The sequence below is a fragment of the Notolepis coatsorum genome (assembly GCF_963971535.1).
Source record: "Notolepis coatsorum genome assembly, chromosome: 18".
NCBI lineage: Eukaryota > Metazoa > Chordata > Actinopteri > Aulopiformes > Paralepididae > Notolepis > Notolepis coatsorum.
This window is the reverse complement of record NC_140182.1, coordinates 96,101,426-96,124,776: the sequence shown is the minus strand read 5'-3', so window position 1 is coordinate 96,124,776 and position 23,351 is coordinate 96,101,426. Positions and strand designations below refer to the sequence as shown.

Here is a 23,351-nt window from a genome sequence, read left to right as displayed (position 1 = left end):
GTCAGGTAAGGACTCTATGTTATCAGTGTTAGGATAATCAGAGTAAGTTTGATGAAGTTATAAGCTGTTTTGTGAAATGTCTTCTTTCGGTTTCACTGTAAAACTCCGTGAGGAAATCAACGGAGCGATTATCCGTGCGCGGCCGTAATGTGCTTGCGTGCACGTATAATATTGATCATCTAGCGTTTATTTGAAAACGATTCATAAAAAGGCCGACGAATATCAACGTTGTGGAATATTCCACTAAAAGACGATTTTCATAGAATGCTCCAGAATGAGCTGTTTTTTATATCAAAACGGGGGCTTTTCTAACTGCTCTGAAACGGAAACGATGCGATAAAAAAACAATCTGCCTTGACAGCACTGACTGGAAAATAGTCTTTGATAATGCGATGGGCAGATTAGACACATAGCCATAATTAAAAACATAGATTAGGCGATATTAACGTTAACATTGGCGCCGATGGTGGCATTCAGCCGGTAAAACGGAAAACCAGGCGTGGCGCTCAAAGTGTTAAAGTGGCAGCCCTACTAGGTACTAGCAGGCACTTCTCTTAAAGTGGCAGCCCTACTAGGTACTAGCAGGCACTTATCTTAAAGTGGCAGCCCTACTAGGTACTAGCAGGCACTCCTCTTAAAGTGGCAGTCCTACTAGGTACTAGCAGGCACTCCTCTTAAAGTGGCAGCCCTACTAGGTACTAGCAGGCACTCCTCTTAAAGTGGCAGCCCTACTAGGTACTAGCAGGCACTTCTCTTAAAGTGGCAGCCCTACTAGGTACTAGCAGGCACTCCTCTTAAAGTGGCAGCCCTACTAGGTACTAGCAGGCACTTCTCTTAAAGTGGCAGCCCTACTAGGTACTAGCAGGCACTCCTCTTAAAGTGGCAGCCCTACTAGGTACTAGCAGGCACTTCTCGCTCGGCACCTGTCCTCCGACAGCCTGGAACAGGGAGCTGTGCTCAACCATGTTATCAGAGTCAGCGGGCACCATTTGTAACGGTGGTCACTAGGCACTTTGCGCTCTGCACCTGTCCTCCGACGGCCTCAAACCGCGAACCCTCCACTCACCAGCACCATGTGAACCACGTGTGTTGATAAACACCATGGTCTTATCCATTCTGCCACCTGAAGAGGATCCAATTCAGGTGGCGAAGTGGAGAGAATTAAACGTTGGGGAGTGAGTTTACACCAAGGGGCTGCTACCATTGCAAGGTTTCAACCTCGTTATGGAATACTAGGCTCTCTCCGTTGGGGGGCATCATGGGACTGAGACACACCTTTTCTTCATCCAAATAATGACAATAGTGGCAGGAGCTGGTGTGAGCCTATGTGTTGAGCGGTTGAGGCTATGAGAGCAGGCAGGCACGCAGGTGCGCGCACACACACACACACAGGAAGAAGACAGGAAATGAGAATCAGGAGTGCGTAGAGACAGATAAGTCTCTGTGCAGATTGGACTCTTTAATAGCAGCCTAAAGTAGACTCTTTAATAGCAGCCTAAAGTCCAGACTCTTTAATAGCAGCCTAAAGTCCAGACTCTTTAATAGCAGCCTAAAGTAGACTCTTTAATAGCAGCCTAAAGTCCCGACTCTTTAATAGCAGCCTAAAGTCCAGACTCTTTAATAGCAGCCTAAAGTCCAGACTATTTAATAGCAGCCTAAAGTAGACTCTTTAATAGCAGCCTAAAGTCCAGACTCCTTAATAGCAGCCTAAAGTCCAGACTCTTTAATAGCAGCCTAAAGTCCAGACTCTTTAATAGCAGCCTAAAGTCCAGACTCTTTAATAGCAGCCTAAAGTAGACTCTTTAATAGCAGCCTAAAGTCCAGACTCTTTAATAGCAGCCTAAAGTAGACTCTTTAATAGCAGCCTAAAGTCCAGGGCCCTCATTCATAAATTTTTCTCAGAAAGTATTCTATTTTCATACGTAAGCACAGAATTTAGAATGTGCGCACGCACAAAAAAAACGGGACTTATCACACGTGCGTACACAGGTCCTACGCACACCTGTCTTGATAAATATGACTTTGATCCTACGTTTGAGCTCGTGCACTGTTTTAAGTATTTGCATACCAGAACCGCCCCGATTAACCATATACGGTAATGGAACACCCCCATGAAATGTGGAAAAGTGGACTAACCGAGCGAACTCTGAGAGACTTCACTGAGAGCGAGATTCATCACCGAGGTCCTCCAACCAACAAATTGAACGTATACAGCATTTCCCGTTGTGAACAATCTTATTTGGAAACATGACACACAGAATAATAGTATTTAGTGTTTTATTTTAAACAATATTTAATCGTATGATTATAGATATCTTTAGAGAATAAATAAATCCAATGAAGTTGCCAAGTTCACAGACAACTCTGCGCTCTAATGCCTATTATGTGCGCTCGTCATGAGCCCGTTCTGGTCAGAGTCATATGGCTTCAGTGGATAACTATGATCTGCATTTAAGTGAATATGAATGAGACTCCGGCCACCGGCACATTATCAGCCAAAATGCGCATCGCAGATTATCTGTACATTGACCAAGTGGAATCCCGTTCACATTACTGATTACTGATGGAGCAAACTCTGAGAGATTGTTCACAGAGGCGCTGCCGAACCAAGATATAATATGATGTGTATAATATGTGTGTAGAGGCATATGCTACAATCTATTTTGTTGTTGGTATTAGGCAGCCTATATGAAGTACATATAATAGCAGCCAGCCCATAGCCTACATTATGCAACAGTAACTTGCGCATATAATAACACAGCCCTGCGAAGCCTGCATACAGTAAACTAACTTGATCATTAATCTAGCTGTTGTATCTTTACGCTTATGAAAACATTAAATAATATGTATAGGCTAGGCCGTCGCTTTAGCCTATATTCTCAAATTGCATTTAATGGCTGAATGAATGAATGAATGAAAACTTTATTTAACAGATTGCAGAATGGGTACAATACAGTACGGCTCAATACACAATTGTTAAGGGGATGCAGACCAGAGAAAGACTTGTCTTGTTTACATCAGGGTCCCCCAACTCGAGTCCTCGATATCCTCGCGGACGGACCAGTATACCTTTATATCATATCATATTCATATTCATATCATAGTTTACTCTATCAGCCTACCAGCATGTAATACGTTCTTTGTTAGAACTCAACTCGTTATTAATTTGCGCATAGATTGCAGAAATACGGGGACGTTTTGATTTAGGCTTTGACACAGAATGCAAGTCATGATATCACCCACACGATATATGCTCTGTGTCCAGAGCATGTATGCTTTTCATTCATTTAAGACACATTTATTGCAAGGGTTTTGTATACACATACACTCAACAAATAACCTCTGTCTGTTCTCGTTGCAATGCGTTTATATCAAGGGTGTTCATATGACTTGTATTCTGCTTACAGCTTGGTCCGACCTGTGCTTAAATATACGCACAAAGTCAAGCACAAGTTCAAATTGATGAATCCCACACTTTGCTTAGAAATGATCGTACGCACGGGTTACGCACATATCTGTGCGTAAGTCAAGTTGATAAATGAGGGCCCAGACTCTTTAATAGCAGCCTAAAGTCCAGACTCTTTAATAGCAGCCTAAAGTCCAGACTCTTTAATAGCAGCCTAAAGTCCAGACTCTTTAATAGCAGCCTAAAGTCCAGACTCTTTAATAGCAGCCTAAAGTCCAGACTCTTTAATAGCAGCCTAAAGTCCAGGCTATTTTGCTCATGTCTCCTGAGATTCTCCCAATGTTTCCTCTGCCTGCGGCTGCTAAGAGCTTTGATCTCAGAGTACAACCCTACTGCCTCAAATGATAAACTATAGCTCCACTACAGACCCTTCCTTGGGGGGGTTTACGCCTGCACACATATCTGTCTCACTCTCCCTGTGCTGACAGTGGTACAATGGTCATGTAACCAGGTGAATCAGGCTTCCTGTGCCACCAAGGCTGTTGCTGATAGGAACACATAAATATTCATGACTGGCATGAGAACCCGGGCTGAAACGATGGCATGAGGCTAGCCTGGGATGGATAGAGTGGCTGGGGAGGTGGAGAGAGAGAGAAAGAAAGAGAGGGGAGGGACAGGAAAAGGAAGAAATGCACAATGCTGTTTGTGGAGAAAGCTGCATAATTGGAGCCTTTGTCGGCTATAGCATCAATCATTTATAGTCAGCCACAGCAAACAAAGGCCAGCCATCAGCGAGATAGTGTAAAAATTGATAGACAGAAATACACCACATTATCCATAATCCTCAAGATTCAGCTATTCAATCATTCTTGCCATTCACGTCTTGCCATCACTTGCAATGCGAGACCACAAGATTGGCAAGATAACAATCACCATTTCAATGATTGCGTCTCTCCGTCTGAAATCGGCACAGGGATCTTCAGCGAGCACACAAAACAGGAATGTGAAGAAATCTGTTATTTTACGAGAGTATGAAGAAGACACAGAGTCAGAGTGCAGGGATTAAAGCAAAAAAAAATCTCCTGACTGAACTTTTTTTTCAGGCCAAGTCATATTCTTATTTTAACCTTCACAGTATTTTCTTTTTAATAGCGTTAGCGTTTTAAGGGAGCCTACTTGTAGAGCCTACTGTCCTGACTGTGACTATAGACCCTACTGTTGTGGTTGTTGTGCCAGGCAGGGAGGCTGTGTGCTGGAGAGCGTGAATGCAAGTCTTGTGGCTACTGATTGATGGCGAGCTAGCACCCTTTTCCCATTACTTTGAACCATGAACTAAAAAGCTTGTTATCATACAAACAAGGGACTAAACACGTTTCGCAATTATGCCACAACAATGTGGAACGCCCTACCCACAGCCGTAACATTTTTTGAATCCCTCAGTGTTTCCCACAGGATTTAGTGAGACTGTGGTGGTGGGTGAACCTCGGCCCCTTTTTATTTTTTTTAAGTTTTAAAGTTAAATGCATCAATCTGGTGCACTTTGAGAGCTAAATTAAGAGGCTAGATCTATGATGAACTTTGTGCTCAAAACACAAAATCGACTAGACACTAGAGCATACATTTGAGCCATCAAAGAAATTAAGCAAAAGTGGTTACCTGTGTTGAAAAAAATTAATAAAAATAGACTGGATTACTATTATGACTACTACCACTGCCAATACTACTGATCAATCCCTATTGGTAAACTTTATATTTAAAAAAAAAAAGTAATTTTTTTTTAATTTAAAAAAAATATAAATATATAAATCAAAATATTATATAAATATAATCAAATTGACGGAAATCAGTCTCAAGACGGAACGCTTTAATGCCTGAGAGCAATGCACATTGCTTCATCCTGTGTTACCTTATCTCTACAGCTCCACTGGGTCAGTTAGTGGGTGGGGTGGGGTGGGGGGGGGCGACCATATCCCTGGCACACTGCTGGAGGAACACATAACTACAAACCCTGTCCTCTCTCTCTCTTTCCCTCTCTACAGGAAACGGGAATAGCCCTCCTTGTCTTTTTCTGGGCAGAGAGAGCGAGGCAGGAAGAGAAGCCGGCAGCAGACTGCAGGAGAACTTCCCTCCTTTGTTTTAGACTAACCGCAAGGCTCAAGTCAAGTTTCCCTTCTTATCTTCCAACGCACCTCCTGCTCTGTAGCGAGTCTTAATGTGAAGTCCCATGGGCCTCTGTTACCATAAACACCTGTGGCAAAACATCTCCAGTAAAACAACACTGAAGATGAACAAACGTGATACAAATAAATAAATAAATAAATAAATAAATAAATAAATAAATAAATAAATAAATAAATAAATAAATAAATAAATAAATAAATAAATAAATAAATAAATAAATAAATAAATAAATAAATAAATAAATAAATAAATAAATAAATAAATAAATAAATAAATAATAAATAAATAAATAAATAAATAGGGGAAAAAATTGGTTGGTCAGGCCACAACATAACAACGGATGACACTCACCTGCCTTATTTATTACCTTGCATTGTGCTTCTGTATGACATCACAGTGCACTCATTTATTATTTATACCGTGGCACAGTCAGCACGTGCCAACATAGTCCTCACCCCGACAGTATCTCTTGTCTACATTAATCTTTCAAGTGTCTGTCTGGTCTGCGTCTCTCTCAGTACGTTTCTCAGGGACTAAGACGGATCAGAGTGACAGATGCCGGGGCTACGGCATCCTTGCTAAAACAGTGAGAGAGAAGCCAGCAGCCACCACCACCACCACACGTCTGCTCCCTTCTGCCGTTTCCCTCTGTTCCCTCCTGCCTGATGAATATGTCAGCTATAGGGGAAGCCTGTTCCACATCATTTATAATGTGTCTAACGTCTAATGCAATTTCATGAGATTTAACTGGTCACATGTCACCTAAGTCACCTGGCTTTTTCCTCTGACACAGGGACACATGCAGAGATGGTATAAACAGCAGACCAGTTTATCGAATGAATGAATGACTGGTAATTGCATTTATATAGCGCCTTTGTAGACACTCAAAGTGCTTTACAATGTATGGTGGAAATGTCCTCCTTCACCACCACTGTGTAGCACACAACCTTGGGCTACGCAGGCTCAATGGCTGCCATACACTGGCACCAGGCACACATCACACTACACAATGGCTGAAAGGCTCAGGAGACAGGGATTGATACCAGCCAATTAAGGGGAAGGGATGATTACGTGGTCTTGACGTGAGAGACCTGATTTGGAACTTGTCTAGGAATTTTGGCGAACCCCCTACTCTTTGCGATAGGTGCCCTGGGTTCTTTAACGACCAAATTCAGTCAGGACCTCGGTTTAACATCTCATCCAAAGGACGGCACTAACAACTGTACAGTGTCCCTATCCCCATAATAGGGCCATTGTTACTGCCAAGTCCTAAGGACAGAGTGCTCCCTGCTGGACAACAACACCACTTTCCGACAACGGCCTCGAACCGGTGATCTTCTGAGTCCAGAGCTCTACCCATCTAGCCATGCTGTCAGGCAAGATGGTACACGCCAGAGCAGATGGAAACTCATCATGACAGAAGCTCTCCCTCATGTGTGTGTGTGGAATGGGGATATCAGATTTAACCTCAATGCGCAACAGGTAGTGTGCCTGCTGAAGCCAACTATCCCTGAACCACAGGGGGTCATCCCTATGTTCCCCGGGTTCTATGTTCCCCGCTTTTATTTAATTTTTTTCGCAAAAGGGTTCTATGTTCCCCGGGTCCTATGTTCCCCCTATGTTTCCCATGTTCCCCGGTAGCCGCAAAAGGGTTCTATGTTCCCCGGGTCCTATGTTCCCCCTATGTTTCCCCGGTAGCGATAAAGGCTCACCACAGCAGTGCATTTCAAAGACTTTTATAGATAATTTATTTGTATCGCAACGGAGTCACGGATCTAGTCGGGCCATGTAGCATTATGTCGAGAAAAATCAAATACAATAAACAAGTGTAAAATAAAGAATTTAAAACGAAGTTTAGCCTATTAAATCGTTTTATAAGCGTTAGTTCTTATTTGCGGTCTGTGTGAGAAGCATCCATCTGCAGAACGTCAGCCCAGCACTCTCTGTCCCCACGCTGTCAAGCCGTCACAGGCCCGCTCAGCAGCGCCATCCACCCAATGGCTGAATTGCCAATGGCTGAATTGGAGTATTGCACTGTGCGGGATTGATTGATTGATTGAAAACTTTATTAACAGATTGCAGAATGGGTACAGTACAGTACAGCTCAATACACACAATTGTTAAGGGGATGCAGACCAGAGAAAGACTTTCGTCTTGTTTACATCAGGGTCCCCCATTTTCAATTCATAATGACATTTATGACATACTCAATGCAGTACTGTTACATTTGTGACATACAGTAAATATATACAAGGGGGAGGGAACTGTACATTTATGATGAATCGAAAATGGGGGACCCTGATGTAAACAAGACGGAAGTCTTTCTCTGGTCTGCATCCCCTTAACAATTGTATGTATTGAGCTGTACTGTACTGTACCCATTCTGCAATCTGTTAATAAAGTTTTCAATCAATCAATCAATCCCGCACAGTGCAATACTCCAATTCAGCCATTGGGTGGGTGGCGCTGCTGAGAGGGCCTGTGATGGCCTGACAGCGTGGGGACAGAGAGTGCTGGGCTGACGTTCTTCAGATGGATGCTTCTCACACCGCAAATAAGAACTAACGCTTATAAAACGATTTAATAGGCTAAACTTCGTTTAAATTCTTTATTTTACACTTGTTTATTGTATTCGATTTTTCTCTACATAATGCTACGTGGCCCGACTAGATCCGTGACTCAGTTGCGATACAAATTAATTATCTATAAAAGTGGCTATCTTTGAAATCCACTGCTGTGGCAAGCCTGGGGCGAGCCTTTATCGCTACCGGGGAAACATAGGGGGAACATAGGACCCGGGAAACATAGAACCCTTTTGCGGCTACCGGGGAACATAGGATCCGGGGAACATAGGACCCGGGGAACATAGAACCCTTTAGCGGAAGGGGGAACATAGAACCCTTTAGCGGAAGGGGGAACATAGAACAATTTTTCAAAAAAAATAAAAAAACGGGGAACATAGAACCCGGGGAACATAGACATGCTCCCAACCACAGTACCCTTTACAGTATCTTCTTCTCTCAAGAGTTCCACATGGTAGACCAAAAAGTATCGGTTTACAACTAGGGCGATTTGATTTTATATCAATTCAGTCAGGCTTGATGGCCGCTGGTTTCAGAGGGCCAGCAGCACCTGCCATTATTGTCAAAAGAGAATTTGGTCGACTGAGTATTCTGTAATAGTTCAGCATAAAACCCACGCAAGGCAAACTAGAGACATGCAAGACAGAAGGTGCACTAGAAATAACGTTTAGTGAAAATCTTCCCACATCCACCGAAAAAAGGCATAGATTAAAAATCAATCTTGAGACGTTAATCTAGTTTGATTCGATGCAAATAAAATGATTTAATATTGATTTGCAACTACGCATCTCTGTATGCACACATCTGACAAGCATGCTTGTGCCAGTGCACGAGAGCCGGCATTTGTACTACTGTGTGTGTGTAACACAAACATGTGAGCATGAGATGCGATGAGCAGGGACTCTCCCAAAGGAGGCTGCTGCATCTCCGCGGCGCTGCCTGAACCCGTATGATAAAGTGATCTAGATTCACTGGAGCATGAGGAGCCAAATGCACACAATGGCAAGCCATGAGAATAATGAACCAATTAACAGCCAATAGCGAGTGACTTTTTAAAAAGGAATCTATAACCCTCCAGCGCCATTAATAAATGCATCTGGTGTACAGCGCCATTGTTGCCTATGTAGTATGGCATAACTTTAATTGATGATAACATACGACCAGAGCAACATTGATTCCATCACGACTAAAGATGCTTGCCATGCTAGTTGTTTGTGCTCATCGTGGGCATAATTCCCCCTAATGCATTCCAATGAGTGGGATATTAACTTGGGGGGAGGAAACTGACCTTCGAGCGGTGCACCTCCCCGTCGTCATCCTCGCCTCCGACGCCCAGGATCTTGCGGGTCTTCAGGCGGCTGACCAGGTCGCTCTGGCTGTGCTTCTTCATCAGGGGCGGGTGGGGCTTACTAGTCATGGTACACCTGGCAGAGAGAGCGGGAGGTTAGCCAGGGTGTGTGTGCAGAGAAAGAGTAGGCGTGATATGGGTGTGTGTGTGAGAGTGAGAGTGAGAGGGGATGAGAGGGAGATAGGATGTGTTTGAATGTTTTACAGAGAGAGTGGGAGTGATATGGAGGACATGTGAGAGAGAGAGAGAGAAAAGTACATTTGAGAGAACTTCAGAAGATGTTCAGCGGAGAGAGCTTTTTATTATAAGCCCTTCATAGGGTCAGGATTTCACTCAACTCACTGCCTATCCGTGGTTCACATTCACCCATTCACTCACACGTTCAGACACCAACGGTGGAGGCAACCATGCAAGGTAACAATCTGCCCATCGGGAGCAGTGAGAGGTTAAGTGTCTTGCTCAAGGACACATCGACACGCTGCCGGGGGGAGCGGGATCGAACCGGGAACCTTCAGATTACCGGTTCAGTGGTGAGTATCCCTGCCTGTCACGCCGACGGGGAGAGAACCATTATCCTGAAGTTCTCCAAGGGGATCAATAAAGGAATATCTTATCTGATCTTATCTCTACCTCCTGAGCCACTGTTGCCCCAATGATTTTCCTCAGCCGTGGCAGACAGTAAACCACTTCTACTGAGCCGTCCTGACCATGACAAGCTATGAGGCCTCGATTCCTTTTCTATGGCAAGCGAGCAAATGCTTGTCTTATACAGGTAGCGTACATCTGGAAAATTACCAACTGAAATCATAACTGTTGTGTATATAAATAAATAAGAAATATCTCAAATATTTCCATGGCATAATAATGCCAATTTAAATTAAAAAGCTCTTGTCCAGGTTTGATTTAAAGTTGGGACGTTTGATGCTGTGCAAAGTTATTCTTATACATCTAACTTTATGTTCAATATTTAGGTTATACATACTGCATCTAAAAGTAGGACTACGCAGAGCCTATGCCATCATGGAGATATTGAACGTCTCATGTTGTCACTACGAACGCTTCACATCGATGACATTTGTGTCCCGACTTTAATTCTGTGTGAAGCAGTCGCCTGCCTACAGCACATGGAGGGAGAGAGAGGGAGAGAGAGAGAGAGAGATTAAATGAGATGAGGAGAGAGAGGTGCGGCATCTACGAATCAAACGGTAGTAACCCCTGAGGGGCAGCTGTGCCGACTTATGCAACACTATTATATAACATGGAGCTAACTAATACATGCCAGGAAAACCAATAAAAGACTTCCTCTGCCTCCAGTCTGTGACCTGCAGTCAGTTGTCCTTTATGTCTGGTGAGAGGCCAATAGAATCAGGTGTCTGGTCAAAGAGCTGGTGGCTTTGTAGTGGCACAGGCTATTGCATTACATCACAGACAGGGTGTAAATGGAGCAGACAAGGGGCTCTTCAGAGACAGAGACCATTGATTATGCTCCACTGTCAACAGCACTAGTCCCAATAGCCCAAGGGAATCCTACACACACCAGTAAATACTGAATATGCCCCTTTTCGGCTGAAATTACCCTGAACATTTGGTGCGGTGCAAAGACCCGCGAAGATGAGTCGAATTAGTCCACAGATTTGTGAAAAAGGTCTCTAGGCATTCCAGTGTCTCACTAGAACATGGAAGGAGCAGATCTTGGAGATCACGGTTAAATGTTCCCTGCATACATTACTCTTTTGCCGTCTTGTGCTGAATACTTATAAGATTATGGTTATGACATTTTCGCACAAAGTCCCGTACCCCTGCAACTCAGCCCTTTACAGCGTATGAATTTCACACATATTGAACATGAAGTTTGGTTGGATAATAGGGATGGACATGAGTAATCGATTATTCACGTACTCGCCGCTTTACCGTTTATTTTTTTCTCCTGTTTTTTATATTCAGATTAGGATTATATCGATTAATTCGAATTCATGATTTAGGACGATTTAAAAAAATGTATATCGATTTTTTTTCTTTTTTCAGGAGTAACCTTTTATTTTACAAAAATGTATGTTTGGTGAAAGTTAGATTTGCACTTTATTAATCCCAATAGGGAAATTCATTCTTGTTTGATGATCAAGAGGCACCTTTTATTTGTTTTAAGTGAAGATTGGTGAAAGTTAGGTTTGCACTTCAATCCCAATAGGGAAATTCATCTTGGTTTGATAATTTTTGTGTCAAATAAAAACAAAGCTTATTTGAATGATTTCCTTGGTGTTTCTAGTTTTTAAGAGATAAAAGTCGATAAAAGATCTTAAATTGGAGATTACATTTTTAGACCATATCGCCCAGCCCTAATTCAGATCAAATTCTATTGCCTATATTTATGTCTTTCTACTATTACCATGCCCTGTACCTCCCCTCCCCCCTTCCCCATAAGATAAGATAAGATGTAAGGTCGGGGCGATAAGCCCAAAATATCTATATGCCTATCAAATATGGCTATCAATATATATATAAAAATAATAAAATAAATAAAACGTCTTACTGTCATGCACTAGTCCTAATATACTAACCGACACTGTAGCACTCAACACTTTGATAAACATTGTTACTCAGCTGAGTCTGACCATTCCTGCCGAGTGCCGACTTGTCGTACAAAATTTGTAAGTGTGGAAGAACGTCGTGGCGAAGTCACAACGGAAGGATCTTCACAATGACAATAATCAACCGTGGAACTGCCATTGAAGACGGTCAACAGAGAAAGGACCCACGCGTGAATTGTTGACGGAAGTCGTGGTAACAAAGACCACGACGGAGGGACCTTTCACGATGCTGGACATCAAGGAACGCAGTCAAGGGAAGTGATCGCTGTGCTTATAACCTCAGTGATAGGATAAGACTGTTGGAACATTATAGTGTTAAATTGACTGTTTTCTGAGCGAATTTCACTGTTTAATAAGCTAACGCAAACTAGCCACAGCTTCCTAAGGAGGCTAACGTGGCTAAGCTTGATTGATTGCAAATTGTATTAACAGATTGCAGAATGGGTACAATACAGTACAGCTCAATACACACAATTGTTAAGGGGATGCAGACCAGAGAAAGACTTTCGTCTTGTTTACATCAGGGTCCCCCATTTTCAATTCCTCATAACATATACATTTTTTTTTATCAAATTTTATTTATTACCTTTTTTCAACTGCAAAGTAAAACTTTGTCAACATGTTTTATCTAATAAAATAAAGTTCAGTCTGTTCATCTCACTTCAATCATTTTTATTGCAGAACATGGTATTTTCTCAAGCAGACAGATGTAAACACACTGTAATCTGTGTTGCATGTACCTGACAAACTGAACTGTTTGTATTACAGTCATATTCCAACTTAACTGAATGCACATGTGTGTGTGGACCACTGTACTATTACAGGTATTGAAATGAACAATGCAACTTCCTTATACAAAAACATTCTTTATGAATAATTAAATATCAATATTGCGGGAAATTAGTATTGAAACAGTTTTAAATATTCAGAATCGATATGTATCAAAAAATCGATATTTTTTGACAACACTAGCGTCCATCCACTTCTCTGGAAGAGTGGAGAAGATGAGGATGGAAGCCAACCTGGACAAAGGAGAGATTGTGGAGAGGACACCAGACCCAGGCCCCTTGACTCGCCGGGTGCTACCCAGCCCCACAAGAGGCTGCTGCACCCCTGAAATGCTCGGAGGGAGGTCTACGAGGCAACATGGCCTGACCTTCCCGCCGATCCTGTGGGCAAAAAGCCCAAGAAGTCAGCCTCCAAAGAAGCTGCTGCTGCTAGAGGCGCCGGGAGCAAGCTCCTGAGTGGTCAGAAGAGCAGTGAAGTTCTGGATGGCGGTGAGGTGCCAGGAGGCCCTGAAGAAGAGAGCCCATACACCGGCCCTTACGCCGGCAAAGTGGGAGGCATCGACAATGACAGAACGTCAACACGTGGTTGATGTGCAATACCCAGTCCTGCTGGGACATACAAGCCCCAGCGGAGACCCCGGAGGTTTCCTGTCTCCATTGGCCATCCCATGCGTGACCGACACGTTGGGAGTTGCCCACACTGAGGACGTCGAGGAGAACCCTGCCTGTTTCTGGCACAATTAAGGACGTCGAGGAGAACCCTGCCTGTTTCTGGCACAATTAAGGACGTCGAGGAGAACCCTGCCTGTTTCTGGCACAATTAAGGACGTCGAGGAGAACCCTGCCTGTTTCTGGCACAATTAAGGACGTCGAGGAGAACCCCGCCTGTTTCTGGCACAATTAAGGACGTCGAGGAGAACCCCGCCTGTTTCTGGCACAATTAAGGACGTCGAGGAGAACCCTGCCTGTTTCTGGCACGGTTTGCACCTTCCTTAAAGGACACTGTTGGACTACTACCGTAGATGTAGTGAAAATGTTTGTATATTTGTTACCTTAAAGGAAAACTCCAACATTTTGGGAAATTAGCTTATTTGCCATCTACCCTGGAGTTAGACAAGAAGATGCATACCTTTTTCTTCTCTGTGCATGCAGTAGGAGTAGGAAGACGTTGGGAACTAGGCTAATGGAGGAACCTACTTCCAGTGACTGACGCTAAGCTAGGCTAACGGTTAAGGTTAACCTTAACCTTAACCATGCCTAACCTTAACCGGCGAAAGAATACACGTTAAAAAAAAAATCACGTTAAAAAAAGAAAAATCATGGGATTCGAACGCGTCAACAACGAACCGCAGGACCGCGGACCGCTGCTATGCCAGGTGAGCTGAAGCGCCGAATGAAAATCATGGCGGATTCCTGCGGCGGTTACCTAATTCCGCTCGCGCTCTGCTGCTCCGCCGCTCTGCTCTGCGGTTGCCGCGCCTGCCGCGGGGCATGGCGCAGCCAATCAGGGAAAACGCGGAAGCAAAAGCAGCACTACTGACCTGTCATTAAGGAATAGGCATCCTGCGGTCCGTTGGTGACAAGTTCGATTCCCTTAAATTTTGTATTTTCTTTTTTTAACGTGCATTCTTTCGCCGGTTAAGTTTAGGCATGTTAACTTTAAGCATTGTTTCGGAGTTGGTTAAGGTTAAGGTTAGGCATTGTTTCGGAGTTGGTTAAGGTTAGAAGGGTTAAGTTTAATAATAATAATAATAATTAATTTAATTTATATAGCGCTTCTCAATAACCCGAAGTCGCTGACAGTAGTCGGGAGCAGGAGTACAAACAAAGAAACGAAAGCAAAGAAACAAAAACAAAAACAACAAAGAAAGCAAAGAAACAAAAACAAAAGGATCATGAGACCATGGGGGGAACAGGGGAGACAGCCTGATAGCACAAAAAAGACTGGAGACAGACATCAATCAGGTTGGAGGGGAGGGGGGGGTTTAGGGGTGGGGGGGGTTGAAGGCAAGGGAGAACAGGTGGGTTTTGAGGCGAGCTTTGAAGGTGGAGAGTGTAGGGGAGTCTCTGATGGACTGGGGGAGGGAGTTCCAGAGTCGGGGTGCAGTGCGAGAGAAGGCCCGATCTCCAAAGTTTTTAAGCTTGGATGTCGGGACAGTGAGGGAGGCAGTGGAGGAGGACCGGAGGGAACGGGTGGGGACGGTAGGGGAGAAGGAGATCAGTCAGGTAGGGGGGGGGGGCAGGCTGTGGAGGGCTTTGAAGGTGAGGAGTAGTGTTTTAAAGTTAATGCAGTGTTTGATCGGGAGCCAGTGGAGGGAGTGGAGGACAGGAGTGATGTGTTCGCGGGACCGGGTGTTAGTGAGGAGGCGGGCGGCTGAATTTTGGACCATTTGCAGTTTATGGAGGGAGCGGGAGGTGATACCAGTGAGGAGGGAGTTGCAGTAGTCCAGGCGGGAGGAGATGAAGGCGTGAATGAGGGATTCAGCAGCGGGGGGGGAGAGGCAGTGACAGATTTTTGCGATGTTGCGGAGGTGAAAGTAGGATATTTTTACGATGGAGCGGACGTGGGGGTCAAATGAGAGGGTGGGGTCAAGGAGGACACCAAGGTTGCGGACTAGGGGGGAGGGGGTGATGGTGGAGTCGTTGATGGTGAGTGTGATGGGTCCGGATCTGGTGAGGGTGGTTTTGGTGCCAATGATGAGAAGTTCAGTCTTGTCACTGTTCAGTTTGAGGAAGTTGTGAGTCATCCAAGTTTGGAGTTCGGTGATGCAGGATTCGATGTGACTGAGGGGTGGGCTGTGGGGGGATTGTGTACTGATGTAGATTTGGGTGTCGTCAGCGTAACAGTGGAAGTTGAGGTGGTATTTACGGATGATGTGACCAAGGGGGAGAATGTAGCAGATGAAGAGCAGGGGGCCAAGGACTGAGCCTTGGGGGACCCCCTGTGTGACTGGGGAGGGGGAGGAGGTGTGGCCGGAGAGGGAGATGAATTGGTGTCGGTCTGTGAGGTAGGAGGAGAACCAGCCAAGTGCTGTGCCCTCAACACCCAGTTGGTGCAGCCTTTGGAGGAGGATGGAGTGACACACTTAGGCGCTGTTAAGGAGCTGGTTAAGGTTAGAGTTTGTCTTAGAGAATGGCAATATTCTTTCGGAGTTGGTTATGGTTAAGGTTAAGGTTAGGCATTGTTTCGGAGTTGGTTAAGGTTAGAAGGGTTAAGTTTAGGCGCTGTTAAGGAGCTGGTTAAGGTTAGAGTTTGTCTTAGAGAATGGCAATAGACAGCCTATTTCCGCGCTGCAGCTCTCTCGCGCTGCCGCGGTCACATGGGCGTAGTGGCCAATCAGAGAAACGCTAAACACAAGTTGGTTGCCGAAAATATTCACGCGTCCTGTATCAGAAACTACACTGGAACTCATTAGCCACCAAAATAGTCATAAAGTGGTAAGTTTTTATTTACAATGCCATCATTGGTAAACTGCCCTCTTACTTGACCACTCTACACATATCTACCTACACAGATGGATTAAGATCACAGGCCTGCATTCTTCTTAAAAGTCCCCAGAGTCAGAACTGTCTTTGGTGAAAAGGCATTTGTTTATTTTGCACCCTGGTCCTGGAACAATCTTCAGTCAAAGCTTCAGCTTGATTGATGACTATGTTCCTTTAACCCAGTTCAAACTAATCATTGGCAAATATTATGCAAGATGTTTGCTCCTGTTTCTGATCCTGACTGTGACATGTGATGCAATTTCATTTCATTTCATTTCAAACCTTTGTTTAAACTCGAAAGGCAACTGAGGTTTCCCTCATTTACAGTCACGTCGAGTGTACATACAGAAAAAAGGCATATAAAAATCACACGGTATATAAAATCATAACAATGAGACAAGTAAGGATAACAATCAATTAAAACATGTACAACTTCACTGACAATGGTTGGCGCAAGGGGCATCATAGCAAAATGCAGATTTACCCTTTTCCGAACAAAATTTCATTCCAATAATGATGTAGTATAAGGAGGTAGCTTACCAATAAGCCAACCAATTAAAAATACCAGTGTTTGTTGCGCCTCTCCATCAGCGAGGACGAACCAACCTTCTCATAAAGGACACAGTGATGAGTGTTGTATCTATCATTAGTGATGAATCTGCAGGGAGGGTGATATACATATATACGAGTCCAAGGATTTAAGGGTGGAGGCCGCAGCATGCCTATAAATTACATCACCATAGTCCAGGACTGAAAAGAAAACTGCTTCGCTTTCTACTAATCAAATGAAAGCTGGTTCTGTTTCTGTATAGGAAGCCAATTTTTTGCTAAATAAATTAAATAATAACATTGGTCGTCACATTGAACAGGAACGTGCAACAGACCGCTCAATGCACTGGCGGCTCACAGGAGTCCAGAGTCAAACGGGGGTTTGGTCCAGATGAGTCTCGTATTTTCAAACGGGGGTTTAGTAGGTTGTTGATCTTCTCTGTGCCCAAGTTGCCTAGTAATAGGCAATAGCAATCTTTAAATCTAAATTTAACCTGCAATTAACACTTCAGATGCTTAGCTTATATAATCTTCTTGTAACTAAGAGATTTGATGGAAGATCATGAGATTTATCAACTTATAATACGCATTTCACGTTCACATTTCCTTGAGTCCAGATGACTCGTATCTCCAAACGGGGCTAATCTTCTTTGCAACCGGGTTAGATGGATAGATAATTCAGCATCCTCCTAAGAGGAAAAGTGTTTCCACAGCCAGTACAAACAAAACCAATTAAGGAACATCAATCCAACACAATAACATAGCCACAGGGAACACAATCCATTCACAAGAACAACAGTCCATTAAATGTTATTGCTACAATTAGCTGAGGGCAGTGATGGTAGGAAGCTCTTAATGTAACATGCTTCTTTTTTAGTTTTTTTTACTGATCAGAGATCTGTTTCTGCGGCCAGATGGGAGCAGAGTGAACACAAGTTCAGGGGGTGTCTGGGTGCTGTAGAGTGAAGCATGATGCCGATCGGAAAGTTCATCCAGTACATCCATAGCTGGGTTGTTTATACGTCTGGGTAAAATCTGTGCTCTGGTTGCCATGAGAAGAAATACATCTAAATGAGTGACTCCTGTCTTGTCATGTACCTATTCTATTATTATTTATGTATTTATTTTATGCCAACATCTACCAAATGACCTGGCCCATGTTCCTCGTTGGGTTTTATTTTAACCACAAAAACAGTTGTGGAAAGGGCTTCGAAGCAGGCCCAATAATATGAATGCAATGCTGCCTGAGGAAGAACACACGTTGAAACGTATTGCTACAACTACATGCATATCTACAGCCACGTGTGTTCCTGGCCTCTTAGTGCCTATTTGATTCTGTGCACAACTATAGCTTTATTTTTTTGTATTTTGTTTTTTTTATTATTTTTTAAACAAACACATAAACAAACATGACAACACACGATAAGATATACAAGCATTAATTGTCAGAGCACATCCAATGAGATCACATTTTAGTTAATTGTCTTATATAAGATATACCCCTAATACCTGTTATCTAAAAACCTACACACATATGCTCCAGCTCGAACCCCCCCCCTCCTGGACCCCACCTTGGGAAGTACCTCCACTATCCCTCGCACCTAACCAGACACTACCATTATAAGCTAGCTTTTATTCTCTCCACCACTTCTAACCACATTGACATTTTGGATTCATTGAGACCCAGAATTCTTGCTGTAGATATTTCTTGATAAATCACATCGAGATATGTAAGAAACCAAACTTTCCGGCACATTTTTTCCGGTTGAAACCAGCGTGATGCGATCAGCTTTTTAGCTACTGTGATACCCGATAAAACCAATCTCTTTAGCTGTGGATTCACTGCAAACTCAAAAACATCATTCAATAGTAATACCGAGGGGTGTACAGGTATATTCCAAGATACGAGTTTTGATAATTGTTGGGTCACATCTTTCCAGAATGCCTTAACTGGTGGGCAGTCCCAATACATGTGCATAAATGTCCCTTCGTCCCCATTTGTACATTGGGAGCATTTGGAGTCTTGTTTAAGCCCCATTCTGCACAGTCTTATAGGAGTCAAATATGTCCTGTGAATATAGTTAAGATTGATTTGTTGATGATCCGGGTTCCTTGATGTAAGTCGGACATTTGCCCAGGCTCCTTGCCAATCAAAGTCATTTTCCAGGTCTGGTATATCCCTCCTCCAGACAGAGTCTAGTTGGAGGGTTTCATACGAGGACGTTAGTAATTGATGATAAAAATCTGAAACAAAACCTCTCGATGTCTCTCTTTCGTAGAAGAATTTGTGGTATCTGTGGTGTTCAATTGGTATGTCTAATGGAACACCGTGAGACTTCAAACATAGCTGTAACTGTATGTAAAAAAGGCATGTGGACTTGGTGAGATTAAATTTTTTGCGTATTTCTTTATCACTACAAAAACCCTGTTTGTTAAAAACATCCCCTAATGAGTGTATGCCTTGCTCTTCCCATATAGACAATAACTGACTATAAAGTCAGCGCCCCCTCAATGGGGAGCGACGACGCCTCCCTCGCGGACAAGCTCAACACCTTCTACGCTCGGTTTGGTGTAGACAGTGGCGCTGCTGGCTCTCCGGCTAGGGACGTCACTGGCGCGCCGGCTGTTGTGGAGGGGGGGGGGCAACCGCGAGGGGGGGGGGACGCTCTCTCGTTGTCGGAACACAGTGTGAGAAGAGCATTTATGCAGGTGAACACCAGGAAGGCTGCTGGCCCAGATGGCATAACAGGACGTATACTCAAGACCTGTGCCAACCAGCTGGCCCCTGTGTTCACCGCCATATTTAATCAATCACTGGCGGAGTCAGTGGTCCCTGCCTGCTTCAAGATGTCTACCATCATCCCTGTGCCGAAGAAACCCTCCCCAGCATGTCCAAATGACTACAGACCGGTGGCACTCACCTCTGTGGTCATGAAATGTTTCGAGAGGCTGGTCAAGGACCACATTTGTGCCTCCCTCCCCAGTGATATGGACCCTATGCAATTTGCATACAGGACAAACAGGTCCACCGACGACGCGGTCTCCCAGGTACTGCACAGCACCCTCTCGCACCTTGACCGTCAGAAGGGGGGCTATGTGAGACTGTTGTTCATTGACTACAGCTCAGCGTTCAACACCATAGTCCCCACCAGACTGGTGGACAAGCTGATCGAGCTAGGTCTGAGCTCCGCCCTGAGCGCCTGGGTACTGGACTTTCTGAGCGAAAGACCCCAGGCGGTCAGGGTGGGGGGTCAGACCTCCAACACCATCACCCTGAGCATCGGGTCCCCCCAGGGCTGTGTTCTGAGCCCCCTGCTGTACTCACTCTACACACACGACTGTGTGGCCAAGTTCAGCTCCAACTCCATAGTGAAGTTCGCAGATGACACGGTGGTGGTGGGGCTGATCTCGGACAACGACGAGAAGGCCTACCGGGAGGAGGTTGAGGTACTGGAACGCTGGTGCCAGGACAACAGCCTGCTCCTGAACATTGGCAAAACCAAGGAACTGATCGTGGATTATAGGAGAGGACAGCAGGAGACACACACACCACTGATGATAAACGGGGCTACCGTGGACAGGGTGAGCAGCTTCAAGTACCTGGGGGTCCACATCTCAGAGGACCTGACATGGTCAACACACATAGACACAGTAGTAAAGAAGGCGAAACAGCGTCTCTACCACCTGAGACAGTTAAGGAAGTTCAGAGTATCGGGGAAGATACTCCAGTCCTTCTACTCAGGAGCTGTAGAGAGCATCCTGACCGGAAACATCACTGCCTGGTATGGAAACAGCACGGCACAGGACAAGAAGGCCCTACAGAAAGTGGTGCGCTCAGCCGAGCGTACCACAGGTATTGCACTACCCCCCCTGCAGGTTCTATACAACAAGAGGTGCAAATCCAGAGCCTGCAGGATAATGAAAGACCCTCACCACCCCAATAACAGCCTGTTTCAGCTGCTGAGGTCAGGCAGACGCCTGCGAACCCCAGCTACTAGGACAGAGCGGCTTAGGCTCAGCTTCTTCCCCCAGGCCATCAGAGCCATGAACAATGAACATTGAGTGCTCAGAACATTGAACTGTCCACACACAAGCACACATGAACACACACACGACACGCACACTGTGCACGCTCACACACGAGCAGCCACTTAACACTTTAACATGAGCGGGCACACACTCATGTCGCACACACGCACACTTATGGCCAAAGGAAAGGACACTTTAAATTAGAATAACAGGAACAGTGTATTGCACTACCAAAGCTAACTAGCATGTCACACATGCTCTGTAAATAACTATGTACAGATACCGAGATGTCACTCCATGTTACCTGCTACCTGTTACTGCACAATGTTGTTTCTTCTTTTGATTCTATTATATGTACCACTGTATTGCACATCGTTGCGGGCAAGACCACCCGCATTTCATTGTATACCTGTATGCCGTGACAATTAAAACTCTTGACTTGACTTGACTCTTGACTTGATAGGGAATCTTATAGGTCGTTTTTTAATTAAGAGTGCATTGTTATTGAATAAGGAAGTATGATTGTGCCATTTGTGTGGGTTAGGATTTTTTTTGTGTGATTCACGCCATATCCGGATCGCATGAGTAATTATGGGGCCAAATTTCCGTTCACAGTGCTTGATTGGTAGTTTAGTGTGTGCTATGTCCTTCAGTCTATGTGGGGCTACTATGTTTTCTTCTCATTTTCTCCAGGATACTAATGCTTGGGGGTCAAACCATGTTGTCAATGGTCTTAATGTGTACGCCTTAAAATATTGGAAAAAATCTGGAAATGCCATGCCACCATCTGCTTTATTTCTCTGTGCGGTGGATCTTTTTATACGTGGTGGTTTGTTATTCCAAATAAATGTGGAGGAGTGTAATCTTTTCCAGTAACCCTCTGGAGGGGGTAACGGTAGCATTGAACTGAAGAAGTTGATTCTAGGTAGTACATCCATCTTAACTATTGATATCCGTGCTTGTACTGTGTTTTTAAGTTTTGCCCATCTATCAAGGTCGTCTTTGATTTTGTTTTGGATTTTTGTGTAATTGTGCTTCACCGTTTGTCTTATGGTGGGGAATATTTCCACTCCCAAGCATCTAAAATGTTTTACCATCGGTATCTCTCCTGGGAGGGTTATATCTTTTTTTGCAGGGGTGTTAAGTGGAAGGAAAGCCGACTTCGGCCAATTTATCTTAAATCCCGATAAATCACCAAAGTTCTCAATCAACTTGAGCAGATGAGGCAATGTGGTGTTGGGGTTTTGCATGAACAGTATTACGTCGTCCGCATATAAACAAATTTGTTGTTGTGTGCCCTTGATTACGATTGGTTCTATGGATTGGGATTGTCTTATATATTGTGCTAAAGGCTCTAATGATAAATTGAATAGACCGGGACTAAGAGGGCAACCCTGTCTGGCAGAGCGTGATACCGGAAAGATTTTGGAGATGATTGTGCCTGTTGTAATCATGGCCGAAGGGTCTTTGTATAATACTTTAATTGTTGTGAAGGGCCAGATTAAACCGAATATATATATTTATTTATATATATATATTTAATTGTATTTGTATATTCTCTAATATTCCCTGATATCCCTTGTATATTCCTTGTACAATATGCATTGAATATCCATTCTAGCCTACTGAACATCCCATAATAGTCTCCATTCTACTATTGGTCGAGACCTTGGTGCCAGGCTGCCATACCCCCCAGACCCAGTTCAAACGTACCGCTCAACATGTACGAACAAGTCCTAGTTCCGCGTAGGAATCTGGCTACCGCACCACTAATGGTACTATTTGTTCATAGTGCGTATATATACTGCGCTACTAAAGTAGGACTTTCTTTTTAGTCCAGTTTCTTACCCTCCAATAGAGTGACAGACGTAAAGCCTCCCCGCGACGCCACGTGTGGGAGTAAGGCCAAGTTCGGCCTACCATCGGTATTGAGACATCGTGTATATTAATATTTGAATAGTCATATTTGGCACTATATCGTCGAGTTGGACGTAGTCTATTAAGCTAATAATAGTCTATTCATATGTAGTGCTTCGTGCGGTGAGAATACTATCGTAGTCAGCACCCCCATCGTTTCGGGTAGAACTGGCTGCTTATCCAGGGTGGCCGACCCCATGTGAGGCTGCACCCGAGGAGCCCCAGAGCCGACGAGCGAGTGGACCTGCATACCGGATTATTCTACCGACGACAGCCCGCCTTCCCAGGCACGGATTATGCTTTGTATACAGTGATTATTCTATGGATAAAGACCAACACTGCCGTGTGTTGGAAACCCCCCCCCCGGAGAGGACGACAGGTGAGGAGACGCTCTACACGACGAGGTCGCTTCACGTCTCTCCATCGTGGACCGGAGGAAGCCGGCCCACAGAGAGTCCAACTGCTTTCATCTGTGGA

General features: G+C 44.3%; 1 protein-coding gene across 3 annotated transcripts in view; it reads right to left on the bottom strand.

The window, feature by feature from the left end:
- Positions 1-23,351, bottom strand: part of LOC311245112 (tumor protein p53-inducible protein 11-like) — a 164,164-nt gene that overhangs the window by 59,283 nt on the left and 81,530 nt on the right. For all 3 annotated transcript variants that reach the window (XM_084334897.1, XM_084334899.1, XM_084334898.1), the window contains one exon: positions 9,458-9,593. In XM_084334897.1, coding sequence (XP_084191023.1) covers positions 9,458-9,586 — 129 coding nt within the window. In that variant the 5' untranslated portion in view covers positions 9,587-9,593. The remainder of the gene's footprint in view (positions 1-9,457; positions 9,594-23,351) is intronic.